This window comes from Fistularia commersonii, chromosome 17, assembly GCF_037954325.1.
Source record: "Fistularia commersonii isolate RoL2024-O1a breed Wild chromosome 17, RoL_Fcom_v1.0, whole genome shotgun sequence".
NCBI classification, from domain to species: Eukaryota; Metazoa; Chordata; class Actinopteri; order Syngnathiformes; family Fistulariidae; genus Fistularia; species Fistularia commersonii.
Window position 1 is genome coordinate 2,927,133 of NC_141300.1, and position 24,584 is coordinate 2,951,716.

Consider the following 24,584-nt stretch of genomic DNA (forward strand, 5'->3'; position numbering starts at 1 on the left):
TATCTTGAATTATGTGTTGAGATTTTACAACAGTGTTCATCACATCGCCCAGTTGGACAGTCTTGGCACCCAGTGCTTCTTAGTGGATTATACAGTTCATCATAACAGCCACTGCTCTCTTTTACCGTGGCGTACACCAAGGATGCCATTCCTTTGCGATCGCCAGTAGCGCCATCTGTTGTTACTCCACAGATCTTGTCCCATTTTAGCCCCAACTTTTCAACTGCCTCTGACACAGCTTCAAAAACGTCTCTACCTGTCATTGTGCCTTTTAGGCTCATCGTAAAAAGCATTTCCTCCACATACCAAAAATTGTCTGTTCCCTGCAAAAAAATTAACAGCTGATGGTGTCTGTGGCTTCTATGCTCTCATCGCATGCTATCAAGTAAAAATCAAAAGCACAAGCTTTGTCACTCTGTTGAAGTTTCAAATTAGCTGACAAGTCCTCGATTCTCTGCACCATTGTATTTCTGGGTAAGCTCACGTTGTTGAATTCCTACAATTTTTCCAGACTACCTTCATATCCTCTCTCACTACGTCCATAAATCTTCTCTTTGGTCTTCCTCGAGACCTCCTGCCTGGCAGCTCCAAAACCAGCATCCGTCCACCAATATATTCACTATCCCTCCTCTGTACATGACCGAACCATCTCAGTCTGGCTTCTCTGACCTTCTTTCCAAAACATCTAACATGAGCTGTCCCTCTGATAGATTAATTCCTGATCCTATCCATCCTGGTCACTCCCAAAGAGAACCTCAGCATCTTCATCTCTGCGACCTCCAGCACTGCCTTCTGTCTTTTCATCATTGGAACTGTTTCTAGCCCATACAGCATCGCTGGTCTCACCACTGTCTTGTACACCTTTCCTTTCATTCTGGCTGATAGTCCTGTCCATCACTACTGCAAACAAGAAGAGGCTCAGAGCTGAACCCTGATGGAGTCTGGCCTCCACCTCTAACTTCTCTGTTACCCCTACAGCACACCTCACCACTGTCTCACAGCTGGCATACATGTGCTGCACCAGTCTAACACACTTCTTTGCCACTTCAGATTTCCTCATACAATACCAGAGCTCCTCTCTTGGCACTCTGTCGTATGCTTTTTCTAGGTCTACAAAAACACAATGCAGCTGTACAATACAACATTCCTCCCTTTTCAGCTTCCACCACTTTGCCCTCTGCTTTGCCTTTGTCCTCTTGATCTTCCTTGTCACCAGAGTCATCCTACAAAACACTATCCTATGCTGTCTGGCTACACTCTAACCTACAACTACTTTGCAGTCACTGATCTGTTTCAGGTTACCTTGTCTATACAAAATGTAGTCTACCTGGGTACTCCTACCTCCACTCTTATAAGTTACCCTATGTTCCTGTCTTTTCTGGAAAAAAGTGTTCACTACAGCAATTTCCATCCTTTTGCAAAATCTACCACCGCCAATGCTTTGCGCTCCTATCCTGTATACCAAATCTGCCCATCACTTCTTCATCCAATCTATTGCCTGCACCAACATGCCCATTGAAGTCTGCACCAATTATCACTCTCATCTCTGTCTGCATCACTTCATCTAGCTCATTCCAGAACTTCTCCTCAAACTCATAACCCACTTGCAGGGCATAGCCATGAACAAAATTGAGTATCACACCTTCAATTTCCAATTTCAGACTCATAAGTCTATCTGACATTCTTTTCACCTCCAGAATATTCCAAATAAACTCCTCCTTCAGTATAACTACTACTCCAGTTCTCTTCTTATCAGTACCATGAAAAAAGCCTTCTTCTCTTCTAGCAATACTGCCACTAATAACTCCCTGTTCACTTGGGGGTTAAGCTTATCTTTTGGTTTCCTGAAAGTCAAGCATTGTTCTATTGCACTTTGTACAAAGCAACATGACAGCAGACATGGATCACAGATTGAACAATTTAAAGAGCCAATAATGATACATATTGTTTTAGTAACCAGGGAGCACTGTTTCATTGGTTTATCAAAGCAATCAAACACACAATCAATATGTTTATTCATGTGAAGTCACTCAGCGTACGGTTTCATATTAAATATGGATGCCGCTGCAAAAGTCAGTCATGATCTAAATTCCATTGACACTGAAACATACTTAGCTGTAGTAATATTTCTTAGTAGGTTCTGTGATCAAAGAATGCTTAATGACTCAATAACACACTGACATCTCACCATATCATACTGCAGGAACAAAGTAAAGACAATATTACTATGGTGGAATGAAAACCAACCTAATGGCTAATTGACAATAATGCATCTATATACATGTATATTCTCCCTGAAAGATGACTGAATAAAATTAGAAAAACACAAAAAACATAACAAAGCTAAAGTTAATCAGTTGCACAACATGCAGATTAACAGTGACTGTGTTGAAATATACAAGCTGTACCTTCGCACAATGATTAAAAATGTAGCAATGCTTTGTTAAAAACAAACCCCAAAAAACAGTAACCAAACTGCATTCACACAATCAAAGTCAGTATTCAAAATATCATAGCCTGTACTGAGTTATCATTACAGTCATCAAGAGTCATCAAAAGATTTACTTGTATATTTGTCAAAATATAGTCTTCATTGATGGCATCTAAAACTGTTGATGAGAAATATAGATGATACAAATCAACCATCAGACAACTGAAATGAGTGGGAACCAGCTTTCTGAGATTGAGCATTAACAGCCTCAGTTACAAGCTTTAGACATACAATTCATTAAATATATGATTACAAAGCAAATTAAAACAACTTTGAAACTGGGTCTGGAGCCCACTGTGCATGATAGAGAATTATTCAGTCATTATCAATACCACTTATCTTGCTCTCAGGATCTAAGTGTTTGCTATGTGTCCATATGTTTTACAGAATGATGATGAGGCCGAGATGTCAAGATACACTGGATAGAATACATGCAGCTTAGCGAGAACACATATTTGACTGTCAGTCTCTTTTAGTATGCTCCTCTGCATCCTCACTGTTCTTGCATCGACTGCAACCTTCTTTGGGGTTGTACTGGCTGAATGGCTGAATGATCTGTTCTGCCTGCTCATGTGGATGTGTAGTTAAAGGCAAGGCTGGCAGTTTACTTTGGTATTCCTGTCTCATAGCTCATAAAGCTGTTTCTTGATGCTTAATTTCCTCACTCATGTTCAACTATGGTGTCTATTGCTTGTGAAGCTGTGCAACTATAATCAAAAGGTGAGGAGAAATGATCAATAAAACAATTGTTACCTGAGCACTGAGCCATTGATTGAGAACTACAAATGTCTTTTTCATCAAGCTTGCTTACTAGTCAACTAATTTTTTGGATGCCGTCTACATATCACCCCATCTAGTTCATTGCAGATGTCACATTTTTTTATGTTTTGTGAATATTTGTGATGAGGCCACAATGAATTCTGTGCAAGTTGCATGTGAGAAATAAGTGAAAGCAGGCACAAAGTTGGATTTATCAGATACAAATACTCAAGCGTACTGATATACAGCTTTGCTACTGCTCGGTCTGACTTAAGTCATAGCAGAAGTTGTAGTTACTGGGTAATTTGGGAATGACTGGTGCACTGTCAGGAATTGTGACGTTCTCAAGGTCAAGAAGTCGAAGTTTTATCTCCATTGAGAGGAGGATCTCCAGTTCACTGCGCATGCACTCACTACTCATCTCCCGGCCCAACAGGACACTCAATCCATCCGTCCAGAGGCAGAACTGTAACACAATATGATACATTGTTCATGTATATTAAAATGCTCAGAAAAATCAAAAGAAAACATTTGTGCAAGGAAAAACGTGCTTAGCCTATTGCAATGGATATATAATGAGTATACTGCAAAACAGAACTTAATATAAAACCTATGCACTCACTTCACTTCTGGAAGGGGCAATAAAGTTGAGGGTGTACTCTTCTACATCATATGAGATGCTAAATGCCAGGTCCAAAACCTCCTATGGAGACACAAAAAGGCAAAATATTATGTAGATATAAATATCATTATTTCCTAATAAACACAATGAAAGGAGAGTTGTCAACCTTGTTCTGTTTGCCTTTATTCTCCTTCATGTGAGGGCAATCTTTCCCTGTCAGCAAGCTCTTGATATCTGCTACTGGGACTGAAAGGAAAAAAAGAAAATAAAAATAGCGAGCAAATTAGCCAAGACAGATGCATTGCTTAATTAAATCAACGTATCTGACTGTAGAAATGTTCACTAAATTCTGCTTATCTTAATTAACAGAAAGGTTGTTCCAATGCTGCATTGACGCTAGCACTCAACTTACTTTTTTCTGGTAGTGTTTCAATCGGGGGACTGTCTACATCTTCCTCCACATCTCCATAGTGAAGCATCTTGTAATTTGGTGACAACCGGCAGTACCATAATTTATCTGTCAATAAGAAAGTTACTTATGGTAGCTTCCAAAAGCAGACCTGTGACATTATAGTGTGTATATATACGGTGTTGTCTCACCCTGCCTACGTCGGCTGCTAATCTTTCTGAACTTTGTCCCCTGACACAGCCTGTTGAGTCTTTGCTGGCGGATCAACTTAAGGAGCTCTGGCTTCAAGCGTTCTTTGAGCTCACTGAAGAGAAGAAAATACACAGGGGAATGCTTAATCACATTGTTTTAACATCATCATTGTTTCAACTGTAAGATTAAATAAGGATGGCTACACTGTCACTTGGCCAAGAATACAAATGAATGCCTGGCTGCCCCTTACATTTTACAAAATTCCAATCACAAAATAGTTTGGTGAGATGTGCAAAAGGCTGCTGACTCGCCATCAGGGTAGATACGAATGTGGGAGATGAGTAGTCAATACAGCGTCTGAGCATGTTGTTTAGCAGACATTGCTTAGTAGAGGGTAAATGTGCTAAACTGTTTTTGACTTGATGTTGTTTGTTATAAATAATGGAGAGAAATTTCAAAGCATCAAATGTGTCATTTTTCAGTATAGTATAAGTTTTGCAGCAACTTATAGTCGGGTCAAGAAGTATTTGATCCCCCTGTGATTTTACAAGTTCTCCCAAATATAAATCATGGAGGAGTCTAAAATTTTCATCATTGGTGCATTTCCACTGTGAGAGACAAGCCAAAAAAAATAAATTGGGAATCACATTATATGATCATTTTTTTTAACAATCTATTTGTAAATTACAGGTTCTAAAAAGTATTTGATCCCTTGCTTATCAGACAAATGTCTGACCCACAAAAGACCTGTTCCTCTACTTTTAAAGAGTCCAACTACACTCTGCTCATCATTCTAATTGACAAGCACCTATTTGAGGTTGTTAGCTTTCTTAAAGACACCTGTGCACCCCACAATCTGTCAAAAGGGTAGCAGCCAACATTGAGTAAACTAAAGAGCTGTCAAAGACACAGGAGTCAAAATTGTTGATCTTCACAAAGCCGGAAAGGGCTACAGAGCAATTGCCAAGCAGCTTGGTAAAGAAAGAACAACTGTTGGAGCCATTGTCAGAAAATGGAAGAGGCTAATGATGATTGTCAGTGTCCCTCAGACTGGGGCCCCACAGAACATCTCTTCTCATGGGGTATCAGTGATGCTAAGAAAGGTGAAGAATCAGCCCAGAACTACACGGGAGGGGCTGGTCAATGACCTGAAGACAGCGGGGACCACCGTTTCCAAGACTACTATCAGTGTTACACTGAGATGTAATGGTTTAAAATCATGCATCGTTCAGAAGGTTCCCCTGCTTTAGTCAGCCCGTGTCAAGGCCTGTCTGAAGTTTGCTCGGGACTATCTGGATGATCCAGAGGACTCGTGGAAGAAAGTTTTGGTGTCAGATGAGACCAAAATAGAACTTTTTGGTCTTAAATCCATTTGCCGTGTTTGGAGGAAGAAGAAGGATGAGAATCATCCCAATAATACCATACCTACAGTGACAAATGGGGGTGTAAGCATCTTGCTCCGGGGGTGTCTTTCAGCACAGGGGGCAGGACGACTGCACTGTATGAAGGAGAGGATGAACGGGGCCATGTATCGTGTGATAATGGGCAAAAGCCTCCTTCTCTCAGCCAGAGCATTGAAGGTGGATCGTGTTTGGGTCTCCCAATATGACAATGACCCGAAGCACACAGCCAGGAAAACCCGGGTGTGGCTTTGTAAGAAGCATATCTAGGTTTTGGAGAGGCCCAGCCAGTCTCCAGACCTAAATCCGATAGGATATCTTTGGAGGGAGCTGGAACTCCATGTTGCTCGGCGACAACCCCGAAACCTGAGAGATCTAGAGAAGATCTGTGTGAAGGAGTGGGCCAAAATCCTTGCTGCAGTGTGTGCAAACCTACTGAAAACCTACAGGAAAATTTTTACCTCCGTAATTGTTATCAAAGGCTTCTGTATCAAATATTAAATTTGTTTGATTAAAGGGAGCAAATACTTATTTGATTGTGTAATTTTTTTGGTTTGTTTGCTTCTGTCTCTCACAACGGAAATGCACCAGCGATGAAAATTTTAGATCCCTCCATGATTTCTGAGTGGGAGAACTTGCAAAATCACAAGGGAATCAGATTCTTATTGACCTGTAATTTCTTTCCTAGAAAATGTGCTCCTTCAGTTCAGAAACAATTTTTGAGAATTTTCATTAAATATAAATTTAATGAATGGGGTTTGTCATCTTAATGTGTTTATTGTTATGTGTGTGTTGTTTGGGGAAAAAAAGGAATTTGGCGCCCCCACCTATGTTGGAAGTTTTTTCTGATTCAGAATTTCTCAAAAGGTTGAGTCGAGGGCCCCATCCTCTCTTCAGTAAAGATGGCTTCTTTGTTCTCCTGAGGAGTCAAAGAAGCCACGTCTGTCAAGATGGGTAGACCTTCACTGAGCAGAGGAGGGGGCCTTTGAAAACAATCTTTCACTTATAAACAACTGTGCTGAGATCAGTACCAAGACAGATCAACAAGCATACATGCAAATCCATCTGCACCCTACAAGCCACACCAGGCCCTGGCCACACCCATCCAAGTTCTAGCTCAAGTGAACTAACAGACTTCTTTTATTTCCCGACCTATTCACACATTGGCCTTACAATTACCTATTGAGATTATAACCCAGGTGACTTACTTCAAATGCATACATTAACATTACCCCATTTAACCTTATTCCTGCACAACAGCACACTTATTTACATATCCCATTCAATTTCGATCACTGCCCATTCCCATCCCCTGCAGTAATGTGGCTGTATACTCGATTTGTTTCCATAAAATACAATTTTGATATTTCTGTAGATTTTCAGTATAAGACTCTGAATTAAGGGACAGGTGCCATGTAGCTAAAATCTATAATTCAAAAATATTAAGGGCACAAAATGTACCAAATGTATGATTGATTTTCATCAAGCCTCTCCTGACCCTTCAACTCACAGTACTGGAGGAGCAAGAGTCTCTTCCTGATGTAGCCGTTCTGTCTGCCGCAGTTTGAGGATTTCACTGTAGTTGAGAGCATTTATTTTGTTTTTGAAGAGTTCCAGAGAAGTTGGCTTACTGGACAACGTCCTGGTTATCTGCTCCTTCACCACCTGCATTACCTAGGACATGAAGAAATTAAAACATAGAATCCATCCACTGTCATATAAGAAATAGGTCCACTTATGAGAGCTTTTGTCCCGCAGTGCAGTAACATTGCATTGCATCAACAAGGTAACGAAAAAATTAAGTAAACGAGTCTGGCAAATTGATTTAGGTTTATTATTAATAACTTTTTGTTTGTGTATTCCACTCATGTGGCTTTGCATTGAGATGTGTTCATGGATTAGGGTATTTTAAAATAAAAGTGATTGAATAATTCACACTCTGAGGACAGCATGTCCTATTAACAAACAGGGACAAAGCAACAATATTATAAAATTGAAATTTGTTCCATTTGGGTCAGCAAATGCTTCTAACTTAATATTTTTAACTTTTCTTTAGGACAGGAATAAACTGCTAGGCTCCTATTTCAAACCAGTCAGCAAGAACAAAGCTGTCATAAACCAACTTTGGCATAAGTTACCTCCAAATATGAAGTGATTGAATAATTACCAGTTGGTCACAGAAAATTACCTCAATCAGTAATGATACCTATTTTACTGGATCTATTCCCACATCACAAGTTAAAAGATTTTGCAGATTAATACAAAAAGGCAAGAGAGAAGTTATTGAAATTGTGTGCCTGTTAGAACATTATTTAAATGTTTACAAGCTGAATGGTGCCTTTTGGGTGGTATTCACTTATTTTACTTTTTTGTCATCGGCAATTACAACATTTGTGTCCTCATTTGAGTCATAATCTGTCACACTAAAAAATCTTGAGATTGTCAAAAACTTAAAAAACTCACAATAAAACAAAAAGATCTTAGTGCCATCTCCCGACTGAATGGCCAAGTATATGATTCAAACTTATGTTTGCAAACCAAATTTCGCCAATTCTCAAGGAATGTGAGTAAGTGAATAAGAAAATTTTGGGGTAAAATATTCCTTATGTACAAACAAACTTAAAATACTTCATGGCTTAATGAAAAATCGAAAAAAATAATTGAATTTAAAATGCAAACATCAATTAGCTCTACAAAACAGATTTCAGGAGCAAAAACTGCTTGAGTCTTAACAACGGAATTCAAATAACCAATGGTTTAGATTCTAAAACACACAAAAACTACTGATGAATACTCAGTCTTGCGGTAAGGCTTGGATTGCAGGTCACATTTAAACTTCAAAATAAAATTAAAAATAAATAATAATAAAAAGTTATTAAAAGCCCAGCAATAATGTAGCCATAAGAGTGCACAAGCCCTGGTGGCAGTTCCAAGCCCAGATAAATGCAGAGGGTTGTGTCAGGGAAGGCGTCTGATATAACAACCCTATCAAACTAAACATGCAAATCAAACATACGGCTTGCATACCAGATGGGTCGTGGCCCGGGTTAACATCAACTGCAAGCGGAACAGATAACTTAGAGAGTACTTGTGAGTAGTGGTGTAGTTTGGGTCAGAGAAGGAGGGAAGGAAGATCTGTCCATAGAGAGAGGCAAGTAGCAGTAGAGGTGCATGAGAGGTGGTGCAGGTGGAGGCCTGCGCTGGAAACAAGAGGAATGACTGGCTGTGGCAAGACAGAATACATGTGTGTAAATAAAATGGGAACCAAGTAGAATGGTTAGGTTACAGAAAGTAGAGATAAAGAAGGTGGAAGATTTTAAGTACTTGGTGTCAGTAGTCCAGAGCAAAATACAAAAGAAAAGAAGTAAGGAGATGTGTGCAAGCAGGTTGGAAACTGTGGAGAAAAGCATCATGTGTGAAGTGTGACAAAAGAGAATCAGCCGGATTGAAAGGACAAGTGTACAACATAGTGGTGAGACCAGTGATATTGTGTGGTTTAGAGACAGTGCCACAAAGGAAAAGGGGGGAGGCAGAGGTTGAGGTAGCAGAGATGAAAATGTTGAGGTTCTCATTGAAAGTCCCAAGGATTTGGAATGAGTCCATCAGAGTGACAGTATATGTTACAGGTTTTTGAAATGTAGTCAGACACGCCAGGCTGAGATAGTTTGTACATGTACAGAGGATGGATAGTGAATCTATTGGTAAGAGGATGCTGAGGCTTGAACTGCCAGGCAAGAGCCCTACAGGAAAAAACAAAGAGGAGATTTATGGATGTAGTGAGAGAGGACATGAAGTTAGTTAGTGTGAGAGAAGAGGATCCAGAGTTGAGTGTTAGGCACATGATTCGCTGTGGCAACCCCTGAAGGGAACAGCCAAAAGGCAAAAGAGGAAGATTCAAAGCCCTGCAATATAAAACTGTGCAGATATTGAAGCCGCAAGTATTTTCTGTGTGACATGTTCAAAAAATAATCACAAATAAAAAGAACAACATGTGTGGTGCCTTGTGGTGAATTAAATTTTTTTAAGTTTGGTGCAAGATATAGAAGTGATTATTCAAGGCATCTACTGTAAATATATCTGCTTGACAAAAAACAGTTGTCTGCTGAGGACGTGCATGCACTATGCTTGACCAACCCACAATGCAGCAACTGTCATTGAATCGGGTATGCAAATAACAGTCACAGTTTGGCTTTTCAAATTTAAAAAAGGTATTTGAGAACTGTGGCTTTTATCATCTGCTTGGGTTCCTCCCACAAACCAAAAACATGCAGGAGGTGAACTGGAGAATTCATCTGACATGTCCATGAGGGAGTGAACCGTTGTATTTTTATGTATGTGGCCCTCCCTCTTATCGACTGGCAACAGGTCAGGGTGTGCCCTGCCTCTCACCTGCTGGAATAGCCTCCAGCCCCCCAAGACCCTGAGTGCAGGAAAAGCGGTATAGAGAATGAATGAGTGAATAAATGAATGAAAAAGATCCAAGGCATTTGGGCTTGCAGAAGGTCCGTTTCGGCAAGGCATGCTGTAGGGCTTGTAATTCACTACCAGACGACCTTTTTTTTGCGTTTGCTGATTTGGCTGCTGTACCTTGTCGAAGTCCTCCTGTGTGGCTCTCATCTCTTTCCAGGTCTTGTTGAGCAGCTGAATACAAACACAAAACAGCTCTTCCATTAGCCGATCCTGGCTGAAGAAGATTGGATGGTAGTCAGATCCGGTCTCTGAGGCTGTTTACACAACAGAAGAGTAAATCACTTAAGTTGCTGTGTAGCTCTTATTTGCACAGTTTGTACAAAAAGTTGGAGTGCTGTATTTGTGAAAAACTCACGGGTCTCTCCAATACGAAGGATTTCACACAAGATGAGCGTCAGCTGGATGCTGCTCCTGGCAAATGGACATTCATGTTTGTCTTCTCTACTGCTGTTCTCCAAGACAAACTAAGCAAAGGGGGGTGGGGGGGTGGGATGCAACTACATAGTTAATCTTTTCCTGGTACAAATAGCAGAGAAATACTTATATTCAAGCAGCTTTAAGATATTTCTGAAAATGTAGTTAAAGTCAAACAATTATATTATTTTATGTCATCCTCAATCTTCCCCAACCTTCTTATGTACCTTCAACCCAAGGCACATACTTTCAAGTACAGAAACGGAACAACTTTCATTCCGCAAAGACTATATATCATGAAATCAAACATATACCTACCCTGCTGTAGGCATCAGGATAACGTGTGGCAAAATAAGACATTGTGTCCATTGCTACAAGTCCTGGTGGTGTTCGCAACAGGTCTTGACCAGGATTGCTGTTGTTCTGGGGAAAAAAAAGAAAAAGTAAAAGAAAAAAAACAACTGACTAAAATGTATTATAATCAGACAATATGGTGAATTGAAAATAAAGTATTGCATGAAAGCTCTTGGAGATAACACATACAGAGAAGCCCAATTTCTTGAATTCCTTGGCACAGAGCGAACGTCGTCTTTCGTGGCTCAGATTGTGGTCACTTTCTGTCTCAAATGCTGCTTGTCGCAAACTATGAAGAATGTCTCTATGGTCCTGGAATGGTGGGGGGGAATATGACAAATCTGAGTGTTTTATGAATGCTATATTTAAATATAACCACCTAGAATAAAAACCTTTATTATTTGTGGTGCAATTGCCCATGACAATGTTGCCCAAAATTTAAAATTGGTCCTCACTGAAATCAGAAATCACATAAAGTGTTCCAGAAATGAAGTATTCTATGTTAATACAGGACTGGCAGGATTGCTTAGGTTGGTTTTGATACTTGAAACAATATGAAGTGCTCCGTGTTCATTCCCAGAAGCCCACCTTTTTTGAAAGGTCAAAATTATTTTGAGCGTGTGTGTCTTTACAGAAGTCAGCCTGTTATCTATCTGTTTAAATATGATGAATAAATGAATTAATGAATGAATATCCACACCAAGTTCAACCAACAAATTTAATTCAGTTTTAACATCTAACCCCTACTCCATTTGCAAATAACAATAAGACCACAATAATACATTTCCTTTCAGCCATCTTGACATTAACCACCAGTAAGACCAATCCATTATGAAAATACGAAGTAAGTTTGGCAGTACTCTGTGCACCTTGATACGAAAGAGAAAATTTGGAGGCTATTCTGATTCTGATTAATACCTTACCTGGCTAAAGCAGTCCAGTGGTGTCCTCATCCGAGCCTCAAGATCATTCAAGGTAATTGACTGTAGGACGTAGAGGTAGTGGGCCATCTCATCTTGGACTGAACCAGAACTATGAATGATGTTCTGTAATTGGCCAACATGTGGATTAACATTCATACCACGAAGGGCTTTTTTTATGTAATGTTACATTTTAATGTAGTGATGAATTTACTTTATAAATGTACTGACGGACATTCTTCTTATTCAGGAAAGCAAACATTTCCTGGGAACAAAAAGAGAATGAAAATGTTACATGGCTGGCGATTGTGGGCCATAAAAAATTACGTGAGAACAGATATTTTTTGCCTTGACTTTTACTGGAAATTGCATTAATAAAAAGTCTTCTTTATGAAAATTCAATCACTAAAGTGTGTAGTCTGTACGTAAGAAAAAAGAGACATAAAATCATTTATGAAGAAATGAAGGGAAAGGAGGAGAACACCCTTAGAGATAGGCTCCACTGTATGGCCAGTGAAAATGAGCAGACATTGTTAACTGCCTCTAAGAAGCCATGTCTGCAGCATTTAAACTGCTATCTACATGTTACAAATAATCCCCCTCTGACCAAAACTTCATGCATACCAGTCACATAAGGTATTGTTTGCTTCCCTTGGTGGTCACTTATTCTATAGTCAGGAATTAAAACGTAAAAAAAAAAATGGAATTGAATGGAATAAAAAATTCACTATAAGAATACCACTTATGAAAAAAAACCAGAATACTACTACTTATTGTCCACATGTTGTTACTAGAAACCAAAGTAAGGCATTTGGATTTGTAAAAGCAAAACAGGGAAGAACCTGTCTGTCTGAGTCCCCAGCTGTCTGTAGCAATGCCAAAAGTAATGCCATGGCTTTGGTCTGGAGCTGCTGATTTGTCCTGATGGGCAGAGTTAACACACACAACTTATGTGACAATTTTTTGTCAAAAAAATCATTCATGTCTGAAATTATCTTAACATTATACATAAGAATGTTATAAACTCTGTTGCAGAGACATTGCATACGAACTGGGTTACCAAACACGTCTCAACATTCCTGTTTTGTGTCTTATTATGTGCTACGATGAATGACAGTTAAAAATTGACTGCATGTTGCTCAGACTACTACCAACAAACTTCTCTTACAATATCACACTGTTGAAGTTAAGCAAAATGTGACCTCTCATTGTCTTTCTGGAATAAGAAATAACAGTCCCAAAAAAGACATCTGACGGTATAAAAACTGTTTCTGAAACCAGAACCGAACTTTAATCATAATAATGCTTTCACAAAAGTGCAAATTGCCCACGACATGGGCACTAAACAATAAACACAAAGTGTCAACAATACCCTTAAGCCTAGGTAGTAATGAGTTAAGATCAAGTATTAAGGCAAGTAAGTTTATCCTTATTGAATCATACTAGTTTATAATGCGATGTTGCCGGAAGGTTAAAAGGGATATTGCTTTTTGTGGTGGATTTCACACTTGTCCCTTACATACAGTTTGTTCTAATGCTATGACACTTTAGCGACTAGCATGAACCTTTAGATATTGAAATCTCTTTGAATTTGTGAATTTCTCACAATAACATAATGAACAATCTTATATAGAAGTAGTGAACTTCCTTAAATGAGTATTCTGAGCATTTCAGTAGGCTCCAAGTATTTTGTTGTTCATACCTAATTCTTTGGACATGAACAACATGGGATGAATATCGACATAAATTTAATGAAAAAAATAACGGTAATACGGGAAGAAATTAGATTTATTTTCTTGAATCGAACTGCAAAAATGATTCTATGGTCTTTAAAAAAAAAAAAAAATTTCAATAGTATAAATAACATTTTTTGGAATCTGGGTTTTCCTGTATGCGGTGCGTGCCAGATGTATTACGTGTTTTTCAGTTAAGTAAAGGTTTAAAAAAACACCTTTGGTTAAATTTTTCAAAAGATCATGCCTTGGGTTGCTCTGGAATGCGTAGTGCTTCTCATTGGCCAATTTAACTGTGAACCTCTTCAATATTCAACAGAATAATTATTGGCCTCAAAAGCCCACTGATTTCTTACATCTGAAGATGAGCAACGAGCCTCTCCATGGTGACCTCTTGTTTGACCTGTAGGAAGAGACTGTGGCTGCTCAGAACCATGCTCTCAAGGATGTCTAAGGACACCTGCTGGATTGACACATCTGTTGCCTTACTGTTTACAAAACTGGCGATCTAAATAAGAGGAAGAAAGAAAGGAAGTTGGAAAAACAGCAGTATTTTGATAGTTAAAATTTGATAGTTAAAAATTAATAATCACATAAGCAGTTCACATGCAATAGGTAAAATATAACTCCACCTTTTCAATGAATATTGATGAGAGGTTTTCCCAAGAAACTATCCCATGATCCATGAGCTCCATAAAGCTAGTAAGTGTGTGGGCCATGATCTGTGCAATCCTATACAATCAAGACAGGCATACATAAAATGTGAGTAACAAGCAGATAAATCCTCTCATACACATTTATTCAGACATTCTGGCTTAATCTGTGACTGGAATCATGACCACTGCTGATTCTGACCCTGAAGTGACTGATAAAAAGTTGTAATATTTAAGAGGTGATATATTTAAAGCTGAAGTACAAAGGCAGTATCAGAAATATGTGGTAAAATTACACTTGGATAATGATATTGATTCAGTGATAATATTTCCTATGTATTCACAATTTTATTTACATGTGATCATGGTTTGTTCATGTAAATTTAAAAACATAACTTATCATTTCAATTTACAGAAAAAACATCTTTAATTAGAAGCCAAACATGGACCACTACTATAAGTATCTGCTGTTGCTAGTATTTTAAATAAAATGGCTGATATTTGAAGTTGTGCTCACACATAAAAATCTGTTATTTGACATTGCAACGTACCATCAAATGAATTTATCAATACTGTGATCAACCAAATTTACACATAAAATACAATCAAAGAAAAATCTAGGAAACTTCCAAGTCAAAAAATTGCCATAAGATAGATTGATAGACCTTCTGAACTTCTACTGTTCATCACAAGCTATAGAAAGTCAGTGGCAGACCCTAAAATGAATAGATAATAAATACAATACATTAATACAACATTTTCACAAAATGTAAAATAATGTTTGACAAAACACTGTATCTGGCTGAGACTTAAATGAAGTACACTGTTTATGCTCTAAAAGGACTAATATGCTTTTCTCTACACAATAAACAGTTAAATCAGCTTGCTGCAAGGGGTTGTGGAAGGCCATCCACTGAAATAACCTCCCATGATGAAAACTGTTTGGGTTTTGAATGCAAATTGAAATAACTTCAAATTCGAAATTGCTGGCACATTGTCTGTTACTAGAAAATTTTCTAATCCCACATATTGTCAGCTTTGTACTTCCACCTCACAGCTACACAACTGGGAAACAGCTAATTACTTGCAGCGTCACCCTAATCCTCTATTAACCGTTCGGTCCCCTGTCTGCTTAGGTTGTACAAGATTTCTTTTTCACATTCCCTTTCTTTCTCACAATCTGTCATTTCGTTATCTCAGCTCTCACTTGGCTGAGTAGGATGTGAGTAATCTACATTTGGCATTTAAACAGCATTCAACATCAATTCCTCTATGGCTTTGAATACTTCACTGATCAAGAGTGATTGGTAAAACAATCATGTCCAAGGGAAGTTAGCTGAAATACACATGCTCTGAGCAAAAGGTGTTGAACATTTAAGTAACATGTAAGTCAGCTGTAAAATCTAAACAGCCTGGCTCAGGTGTTCCAAGAGCATTTGTCTTGGAACAAGAAAGTTCCTGGCTCTTGACCGCCACCTAGCCTGCCAAAGTATTGTTGAGCAGGACACTGAACCTATAACGGTGCCAGGGGTGCTATTCCATGGCTTAGCACTGTTCATGGTTCATCCATGATGGGTTAAATGCAGAGGTTTAACAATTTCTCACAGGAGACTAATACAAGAAATACAGCCTCAGGGCAGCACAGGCCAGTGTCTTCCTAAGCCAGCCTCGGGGGGGGGGCATGGGCCAATGTCTCCCTGAGCCAGTCCCAAGCGTGGATAAATGCAGAGGGTTGCGTCAGGAAGGGCATACGGCGTAAAACTTTTGCCAAAACCAAACATGGGAATGATTTCTAATGATCTCAGACCGGATCGGTCAAGGCCATTGGTCGTTACCATCATTACCAATGACCGCCATTGGTAACGAGGACCTACATGTTACCAATGAAAACTGGGCAACTGTGGGTCAAAGAAGGAGAGGAGGAAGGTGTGTTTGGAAGCAGAGAGAGAAGAGGAAAGGCAAGAGTCTGGGACTGAGAGTAGCGACTTTGAATATGACAGGAAAAGGTAGAGAGCTGGTCAACATGATGAACAGAAGGAAGGTGGATATACTGTTTGTCCAGGAGACCACGTGGAAAGGTACTAAGGCTAAAAGCTTAGGAACAGGCTTTAAGTTGTACTAGCATGGTACTGACAAGAAGAGAAATGGAGGAGTTATCTTCAAGGAGGAGTTTGTTAGGAATGTTCTGGAGGTGAAAAGAATGTCAGATAGACTTGTGAGTCTGAAACTGGAAATTGAAGGTGTGATGCTCAGGGTTGTTAGTGGCTATGCTCCGCAGGTGGGATATGAGTGAGAGAAGTAGATGAGGTAACCTGAAAGAGATCAGGGACTGCAAAGTAGTTGTAGGTGAGAGTGTAGCCAGACAGCATAGGATGGTGGTTTATAGGATGACTTCCGGGTGGAACGGTGAGGCTACAGGGAGTGGAGATCAAGAAGTTGGAGGATTTCAGGTACTTGGGGTCAACAGTCCAGAGCAACGGAGAGTGTGGAAAAGAGACGAAGAGACGGGTTCAAGCAGGTTGGAATGCTTAGAGAAAAGTGTCGGGGGCACTATGTGGTAGAAGACTATCAGCCAGAATGAAAGGAAAGGTGTACAGGACAGTGTACCAGCAATGCTGTGTTGCCTAGAAACAGTTACAATGACGATAAGACAGGAGGCAGAGCTAGAGGTTGCAGAAATGAAGATGTTGAGATTCTCTTTGGGAGTGACCAGGATGGATAGGATCAGGAATGAGTCTAACAGAGGAACAGCACAGGTTAGATGTTTTGAAGAGAAGGTCAGAGAAGCCAGGCTGAGATGGTTAGTGAATATATTGCCAGACGGATGCTAGAATTGAGAGCTGCCAGGCAGGATGTCTAAAAGAAGACCAAAGAGAAGATTTATGGATGTAGTGAGAAAGGATATAAAGGTAGTTTGTGTGAGAGAGGAGGATACAGAGAATAGCATTTGATGGAGAAGGTTGATTCGTTCTGGCAACCCCTGAAGGGAAATGACAAAAAGAGAAGAAGAAAACTAATACAAGTACTCAAAATTGAAGAACAAGCAGAACAGTATAGTGCTATCAAAAAAGAACAAACTGTAACGTGTGTTCACTAATAATCAAATTAGGCTTACATACTGATACATTTTTCCCAAAAATCACCAACTAATCAAAATGTTGAATCTGCATTCACTTTTGGTAATTAGAGGACTGCAAGTGAAATAGTGCATTCTGGACATTCTAACAAAGTAAGAAAAATTCTCAGAGCAGGAAGAAGGCAAAAGCAAAAGAAGAGCGTAGCCAAAAGGTAATCACCTGTGGATGATCGGGGTGAGCATGGTCTGGTGAACTGGAATTTTTAACATTAGTAGGGCTAGAGTAAAAGGAGCGCTGAAAATTGCAATGTTAATAGGATGGATACAGAAGACAGGAAACTGAAACAAAAAAAAATCAGTGATAGTATGGAAACGTAGATGTTAGGCAAAAGTAAGATCATCTAAAAAACTTAAAAGCAGCAAAAATAATCACTTTTCACAAAAAGTTTGATCCCTAACATTTTTTCCTGCATAGAGTAAATGCACGAGCCAAAGGCATGAATACCACCGACTTATCCGATAACAAATGAAAATAGCAATATTTGGACTGTGGGATCTGCTGTTTGGCATGCAATTCCCCCCAAAACCATCTCAGTCCATACATACATACTCTTTATAGATAAGTACTCACTCTTTACAGTCCTGTACAATCTTGACCAATAAGAGATGTCCATTCCGACTGATGAACTCCTGAGCAAAAGTCACGTCTGTGGAAATACCAGCCAGCTGCTTCAGCGAATCACAACGGACACCAGTGTCCAAGCTCTGGATGCCCTTGTACAAGTCCTCTGCATAGCGCCCCTGAATTTCCCAGCATCATTAAAAAACAAGCAATTAGAATAATGATTGCACACATCATATAGAATAGAATATTTGTTTTGTCATCCCACAGTGGGGAAATTCCATCATTCAACATAAAATTTTCATATTCAGCAATAGGCTCCATATTTGTGCAAACTTAGCTTTAATTTTTGCAACATAAATGACCAAGGTGAATTGCTCATTCAGACCAATTCATATCGTCTTTTTTTCTGAGTGAATATGCTCTTGATCATGTTTAGTTAACTTGGCTTGGCAGAATGAGGGATGGACAGTTAAGTAGAATGAATGAAACAGTGGCCAGATTCATCTGGTTTCCAGGAGTGCAAAAGTTTTGCCTCATTTAAAAAGTTGAACTTTGGTTGAGGAAGACAGCTGGAGGCAAAACAATAATATAATGAGATATAAACAACTCAAGGAGCATAACAGAAGGAAAATTAAGAAAGAAAAACGTTACTAAGATTGTTACTAATTCTACTCACCGGTGCCTTTGTCAAACGCAGGATGCAGCCATTCTTAATGTCCAGGCGATTCTACAACACATTAATAAAGCCACATACATTTATACATATATTTATACAGTCTACAAAGGTAAAAGGTGTTAAAATCTTGCTATCATTAACAAATAGTCAAACAATTTTGACAGAAGTTGACAGCATTTCGGGACAGACTGCTTTTTAAAGTTTTCAAGATGCATTTAAACAATAAATAGAATCAAGTTGATCACTATCGATACATTTTTATTACTCACCGATTCAGTGATATACGTTTGCACACCATCAGCATACTGCAGGGCATAATTTTCAGGACCCGGGAGATTCCAGCTGAGAACATACACATACATGTCCACACACATACACAGAAATGCACACAGACGTGACCAACCAAGATAAATACTACACTTAATATGGTAATGAAGTAATGAACTAATTCAAAGGAGACACTTCTGTGAAACATTTACTTACCGATCACAGACCTCTTTTAAAACAGCAGACAAAGGCTTTTTCTACTCAATAGAGAGCATAAAACATGGTTTAATTAATACAGGCAGTGACAACAGTGACATTACAATAACGTATATTTTGACAAAAGGATTTGAAAACACATTTCTTACATTTTATAGGTTATATTTTGACAGCTAATCTGAATGTATAACAGTAATTCTGCGGAAAAAAGGAAAACCCTCGAGTTCCCTCTGGGCCAGGGGTCGGCATCCTGCCGCTCTTTCATCCTTACACTGCGGCTCCAAGTGGCTTGGGAAAATAAATTATAAGAATTTAATTGAAATCTATCTTATTAGTTCCTTTTTTAAATTTTAGTTCTAAATTTGTCGAGACTTTCAACCCCAGGTAGGCAAAATATAGTTGTTTATACAAAGTGTAAAGGTGAGAAAAAACAATATATACAGTTCAGTGGTACCTTGATTTTAGATGTCAAAACACTCCCAGTGTTTTCTTTTCCGTGGAAACCGGGTCCAAATGGCTCTTTGAGAGTCAAAGGTTGCCGACCCCTGCTCTAGGCTAACTTAACAAGTTGGTGCAAAGATCATATGTTTGTACCACAAACCCCCTCATCCATGTCTCACTAAATCTTAAAATCAGAATTTTGGGGGCCACATTTTATGATGATGGCCATTTCTTATGGGAATTTCTACCAAAATGTGTTACCTGACAGTCTGATATGAGTGTTGTGTTTCCACATCAGTTAAATATTTTATTATGTACTGTCATAGATTTGATTACCTAAAGTGGTTTACCAAAACTATCTTCCCCGTAACATACTGCAGATTTGTGTCATTAACTTTGTCTTGGCAACATATACACTGTAAATGGCATGTTTTAATTAAAATCTGGAATGTGAATGCCCCTCATTTCACACTGAACTCTTGTCTATCAAAACTCTAGATATCAGTATTTCTTATTTATTTTGTCAAAAGCCTCTTTCACTTAAGCAGCAACATCTCAAGAATTTTGAGTTAATCTTTCTGATTTATAAAGTATCAAAGAGTGTACAACATAAAAAAACTATTTTTATCAATAAGAATCAATACTTTCATGTGTGAATGTAAATATTAAATTTCAAGTAAAATTTTGTTAGTTGTTAAAATGTTGATACATACTTGGTGAAAAACCTCATCATGGTAACTAAACTTGGTTGATTTCACACTGAACAAACCTATTTGATTGAAGTTTGATCTGAAATGAGGAGGAAATCCTCAGACAATACTCTGCTATAAATACAGTACACACACACACACACACACACACACACACACACACACACACACACACACACACACACACACACACACACACACACACACACACACACACACACACACACACACACACACACACACACACACACACACACACAAAGTTGAGGCTATTCTCCAGCTACTGTCGTCTAAAAACATGCAGAAACTTGAGAGTCCTTGATATGGTGAATTACCTTAGAGGGTTCATCCCAGCCCTTGAAACCAAGGGCCAACCACTGATCAAGCTGCTAAAGACCAAGAATATCTGGACCTGGGGCCATTCACAGCAATCAACATTAAAAGGATGCTTACGATGGCACCGGTTCTTGCCTTTCATCGCACCATGAGGCCCATAGCTGTGTCTGCCAATGCCAGCTGTTATGGACTGGGAGCTGTACTGCTCCAGCTCCACACAGAAGAAAGGATCTTAGGTATAGCTCACTGCCCCAGGTGTGTCTATCTGAGGCTGAAACATGTAATGCCCAGACAGAGGAGTGTCTAGCAGGTGTGTGGGCCTGTAACAAGTTTGATGAGTATCTATGTGGCTTGGATACGTTCAGACTTGAGACGGATCACAAACCACTACTGTCATTTAACAACCAGAGTTTCTACAACGTTCCTCAGAGATGTCAGCACCTATTAATGAGGCTCATGAGGTACAAACCAGTGGCTGAATACATGCCTGGAAAAACTCTCTTCATCGATGATGCTTTGTCCTGAAGCCCACAAATCTACACAAAAGAAGTGATTGATACACCTAGAGAGTTAGAGTGCTATGTAGCCACATAAAAGCATAAAAATTGCCACTGCAGCCGACTGGGAACTGCAGTCTTTCATCCCACTTGTGAGAAGAGGATGGCCAGAGTACATTGAAAATGTCTCACTGCTGGTCAGAGCATATAAGAAGGTGAAAAATGAGAGCCTGATTGTTCATAGAGGGAGGAGGCTCATCAATTCACAGTCCCTGAGAGCCGACATCCTACACAAAATTCTTTTATGGGCATCAGGGGCTTATGAAGTGTAGAGACATGGCAAACACATCAGTTTGGTGACCAGGAGTTTCCACAGAACTGAAGCACACAGTGATATCATACCACACTTGCCAAAAACAACAACAGAACCAACAACAGGAGCCCCTCAACTGTATAACTGCCCCATCGTCTGTGGAAAAGAATAGCTCTTGACCTCCATGAACACAACAAAAAACAACTACCTTGTCGCACCTACCGGTACTACTCTCGGTTCCTGGAGGTGTTGCCCCTACCATCCACTACCAGCACTAAGGTCATTTAGAAACTTCAAGCAACCTTTGCAAGGTTTGAGATGAGATGTACTTTTATGATCCCATGCTTGGGAAATTGCTTCGCAGCAGAAAAAAGACATACAAGGACAAGAAAAGCTAAAAATACATGTGAAAAATAAATAATAAATAAACTCTGGAGTTTAAAAGTATAATCTAAAAAGAGTTTCTCCATACTACCAATATACAGGAATAAATAATAAGCAATGTGGCAAAGTGGCAATGTGAAGTAGCGCAGTAACTAATTATGTATAGGGTTATTGCATGAGGTAGGAAAGATTTCCTGTATCTTTCCATTTAACAACAGAGCTGTAACAGTCGGCTGGAAAAACTGCTCTGCTGTCTATCCATTGTGAGATGGAGGTCAGGGTTGTCCATGATGGACGACAGTTTCTTAAACGTCCTCCTTTCCACCACAATCTCAAAGTTCTCCATCCTGATACCAATCACAGAGCCAGCTCTCCTGATGACACCGTCTAGTCTGCGGGAGTCTCTGGCTCTGATGCTGCTCCCAACACACAGCTGCGAAAAATATTACATTGTAGACAGACTGATAAATGATCTCTAACATCTTGCTGCATACATCAAATGATCTGAGCTTCCTAAGGAAGCACACTCTGCTTATTCCTTTCCTGTATACAGACTCTATGTTGAAAAGTCTGCTGTCAATCACAACACCCAGGAATCTATAGTTCTCAACCACCTCAACCCTGATCTGTAGAGGCTGTGCTGGCGTGTCCATCTTCCTCCTGAAGTCAACCACTATCTCCCTGGTCTTGCTGACATTCAGCCTCTTGGTTGAATTTAAGAATGATACAAATCTGGCTGTACCTCATAAGTTATAATCATTTTTGTTTTGGGGAGAAAGGTGTTCTATTGGGTGGAGGTCAGGACTCTGTGCAGGCCAGTCAAGTTCATCTGCACCAGACTGTCATACATGTCTTTATGGACCTTGCTTTGTGCACTGGTGCACAGTCATGTTGGAAAAGGAAGGGGACAGCTCCAAACTATTCCAACAAAGATGGTAGTATGGAATTGTCCAAAATGTCTTTCTATACTGAAGCTTTCAGAGTTAACTGAGGGGCCAAGCCAGCTCCTAAAAAAACAACCCCACACCATAATCCTCCCTCTACCAAATTTCATACTTGGCGCAATGCAATCAGACAAGTGCCGTTCTCCTGGCAACTGCCAAACCCAGACTCATCCATCAGATTGCCAGATGGAGAAGCATGATTTGTCACTCCAGATACCGCATCTCCACTGCTCTAGGATCCATTGGTGGCCTGCTTTATACCACTACATCTCATGTTCGTGGTGTGTGGTTTGGATGCAGCTGCTCGGCCATGGAAACCCATTCTATGAAACTGTCTGTGCACTGTTCTTGAGCTAATCTGAAGGCCACATGAAGTTTGGAGGTCTGTTGGAGATTGACCCTGCAGAACTGCACCCTAAGCGAAGTCCTAATAGACAGTACCAAGCCAAGCAAAGTGGATAGTAAAACATGACATCAATGGACAGTGTCGCATATAAAATAATTACATGGCAATTTCGCATTTCTGTGCTATGATGGCTATGAAAACCAACCAAACCAAAATGAGTTAAGTCAAGCCAAACTGGAACTATACAATAGTAGCATAGTAACAACATTATAAGAGTGTGTGTGTGTGTGTGTGTGTGTGTGTGTGTGTGTGTGTGTGTGTGTGTGTGTATGCACGTGTATATTACTTGGTCCAGTTGTATGAGCTGGGGGTAAGCCCCTGGCATCTGGATGGCTATCTTCACAATGTCTTTCTGCTGTGGCATCTTGGAACTTCTCGATGTCACCAATATGCCTGTTAAAAGATAAGGCATTTAAATATGTTTGGTCATGAACTTGAGTGACATCATTGAAATCTGATTCTTGGAACACATACCCTGAACACAAATGAACCCTTTCTGCTATGCTTAACTGAATTACTGTTGACCTTAGGGTTCACTGTTCTATATTTGCATTTTAAGTGAAAACCTTAAAGGTTAAATGTGACCTTTTTACTGCAATTTGGTTAAAGACCATTAAAAATGTTCAACCAGCATACAAAAGAAATAAGGGGGAGTTTAATGTCCTTGGGCCCTTATTTAATGATTAGAAATTGTCAGTCATGTGATTCATGTTTTTTTCTGATAAATCTTCGCATGGCAACTGGACTTCCTTAATGTCCTTTCTCATCTAAGATTTGACTTTTTATATGATGATTTTATTAAACCGCAGACTTTTAATTATGACAAATTTAAGTCTAAACCTAGTAGGTTCACAAATCCCATGAGCTATATATGAAACCATGTGGTTGGGATAATGAGCCAGAGGGCAGAACAGAAGCAAAAGTTTGTTATGATCAATATGCAAACTATGTGAGTAAAGAAAAATTGCCAATATTTTTACAACAGAAACACGACAGGACTGCATCAAAAAGAAATCAGTGTCTATTGTGGCTTAACAACAGAGCAAGATGTGTCATGGTCTTCTTGAGGCTCATGAAAAAAAAAAAAAGTCTAAATATGAAGTTAAAAAACTGAATTTTCCTCTTTCATTGTGTTTTTGTTACCAAGTCTCTAAAATAATATAAACTGGAAGTTATGCTCTCCAGAACATAGTTTCTTTTTGCTCAGAAGTCAAGATTTAGCCTGGAGGGACAGGTTTTAGATAAGAAGGTTTGCCTGGATGAGGAGTGTAGGTGT

General features: G+C 39.3%; 1 protein-coding gene across 1 annotated transcript in view; it reads right to left on the reverse strand.

Moving 5' to 3' along the window:
• Positions 1-1,998: 1,998 nt before the first annotated feature.
• elmo3 (engulfment and cell motility 3) overlaps positions 1,999-24,584 on the reverse strand; it is a 28,209-nt gene continuing 5,623 nt past the window's right edge. Inside the window, exons 2-21 of the mRNA XM_086163591.1 lie at positions 23,595-23,701; positions 19,278-19,318; positions 19,064-19,136; positions 18,795-18,845; positions 18,125-18,294; positions 14,397-14,496; positions 14,121-14,272; positions 12,874-12,952; positions 12,246-12,296; positions 12,035-12,157; positions 11,301-11,423; positions 11,076-11,180; positions 10,699-10,807; positions 10,461-10,597; positions 7,384-7,547; positions 4,473-4,585; positions 4,285-4,389; positions 4,039-4,118; positions 3,873-3,953; positions 1,999-3,716 (exon numbers count right to left, since the gene is read on the reverse strand). Coding sequence (XP_086019717.1) covers positions 3,504-3,716; positions 3,873-3,953; positions 4,039-4,118; positions 4,285-4,389; positions 4,473-4,585; positions 7,384-7,547; positions 10,461-10,597; positions 10,699-10,807; positions 11,076-11,180; positions 11,301-11,423; positions 12,035-12,157; positions 12,246-12,296; positions 12,874-12,952; positions 14,121-14,272; positions 14,397-14,496; positions 18,125-18,294; positions 18,795-18,845; positions 19,064-19,136; positions 19,278-19,318; positions 23,595-23,672 — 2,148 coding nt within the window. The 5' untranslated portion in view covers positions 23,673-23,701 and the 3' untranslated portion in view covers positions 1,999-3,503. The remainder of the gene's footprint in view (positions 3,717-3,872; positions 3,954-4,038; positions 4,119-4,284; positions 4,390-4,472; positions 4,586-7,383; positions 7,548-10,460; positions 10,598-10,698; positions 10,808-11,075; positions 11,181-11,300; positions 11,424-12,034; positions 12,158-12,245; positions 12,297-12,873; positions 12,953-14,120; positions 14,273-14,396; positions 14,497-18,124; positions 18,295-18,794; positions 18,846-19,063; positions 19,137-19,277; positions 19,319-23,594; positions 23,702-24,584) is intronic.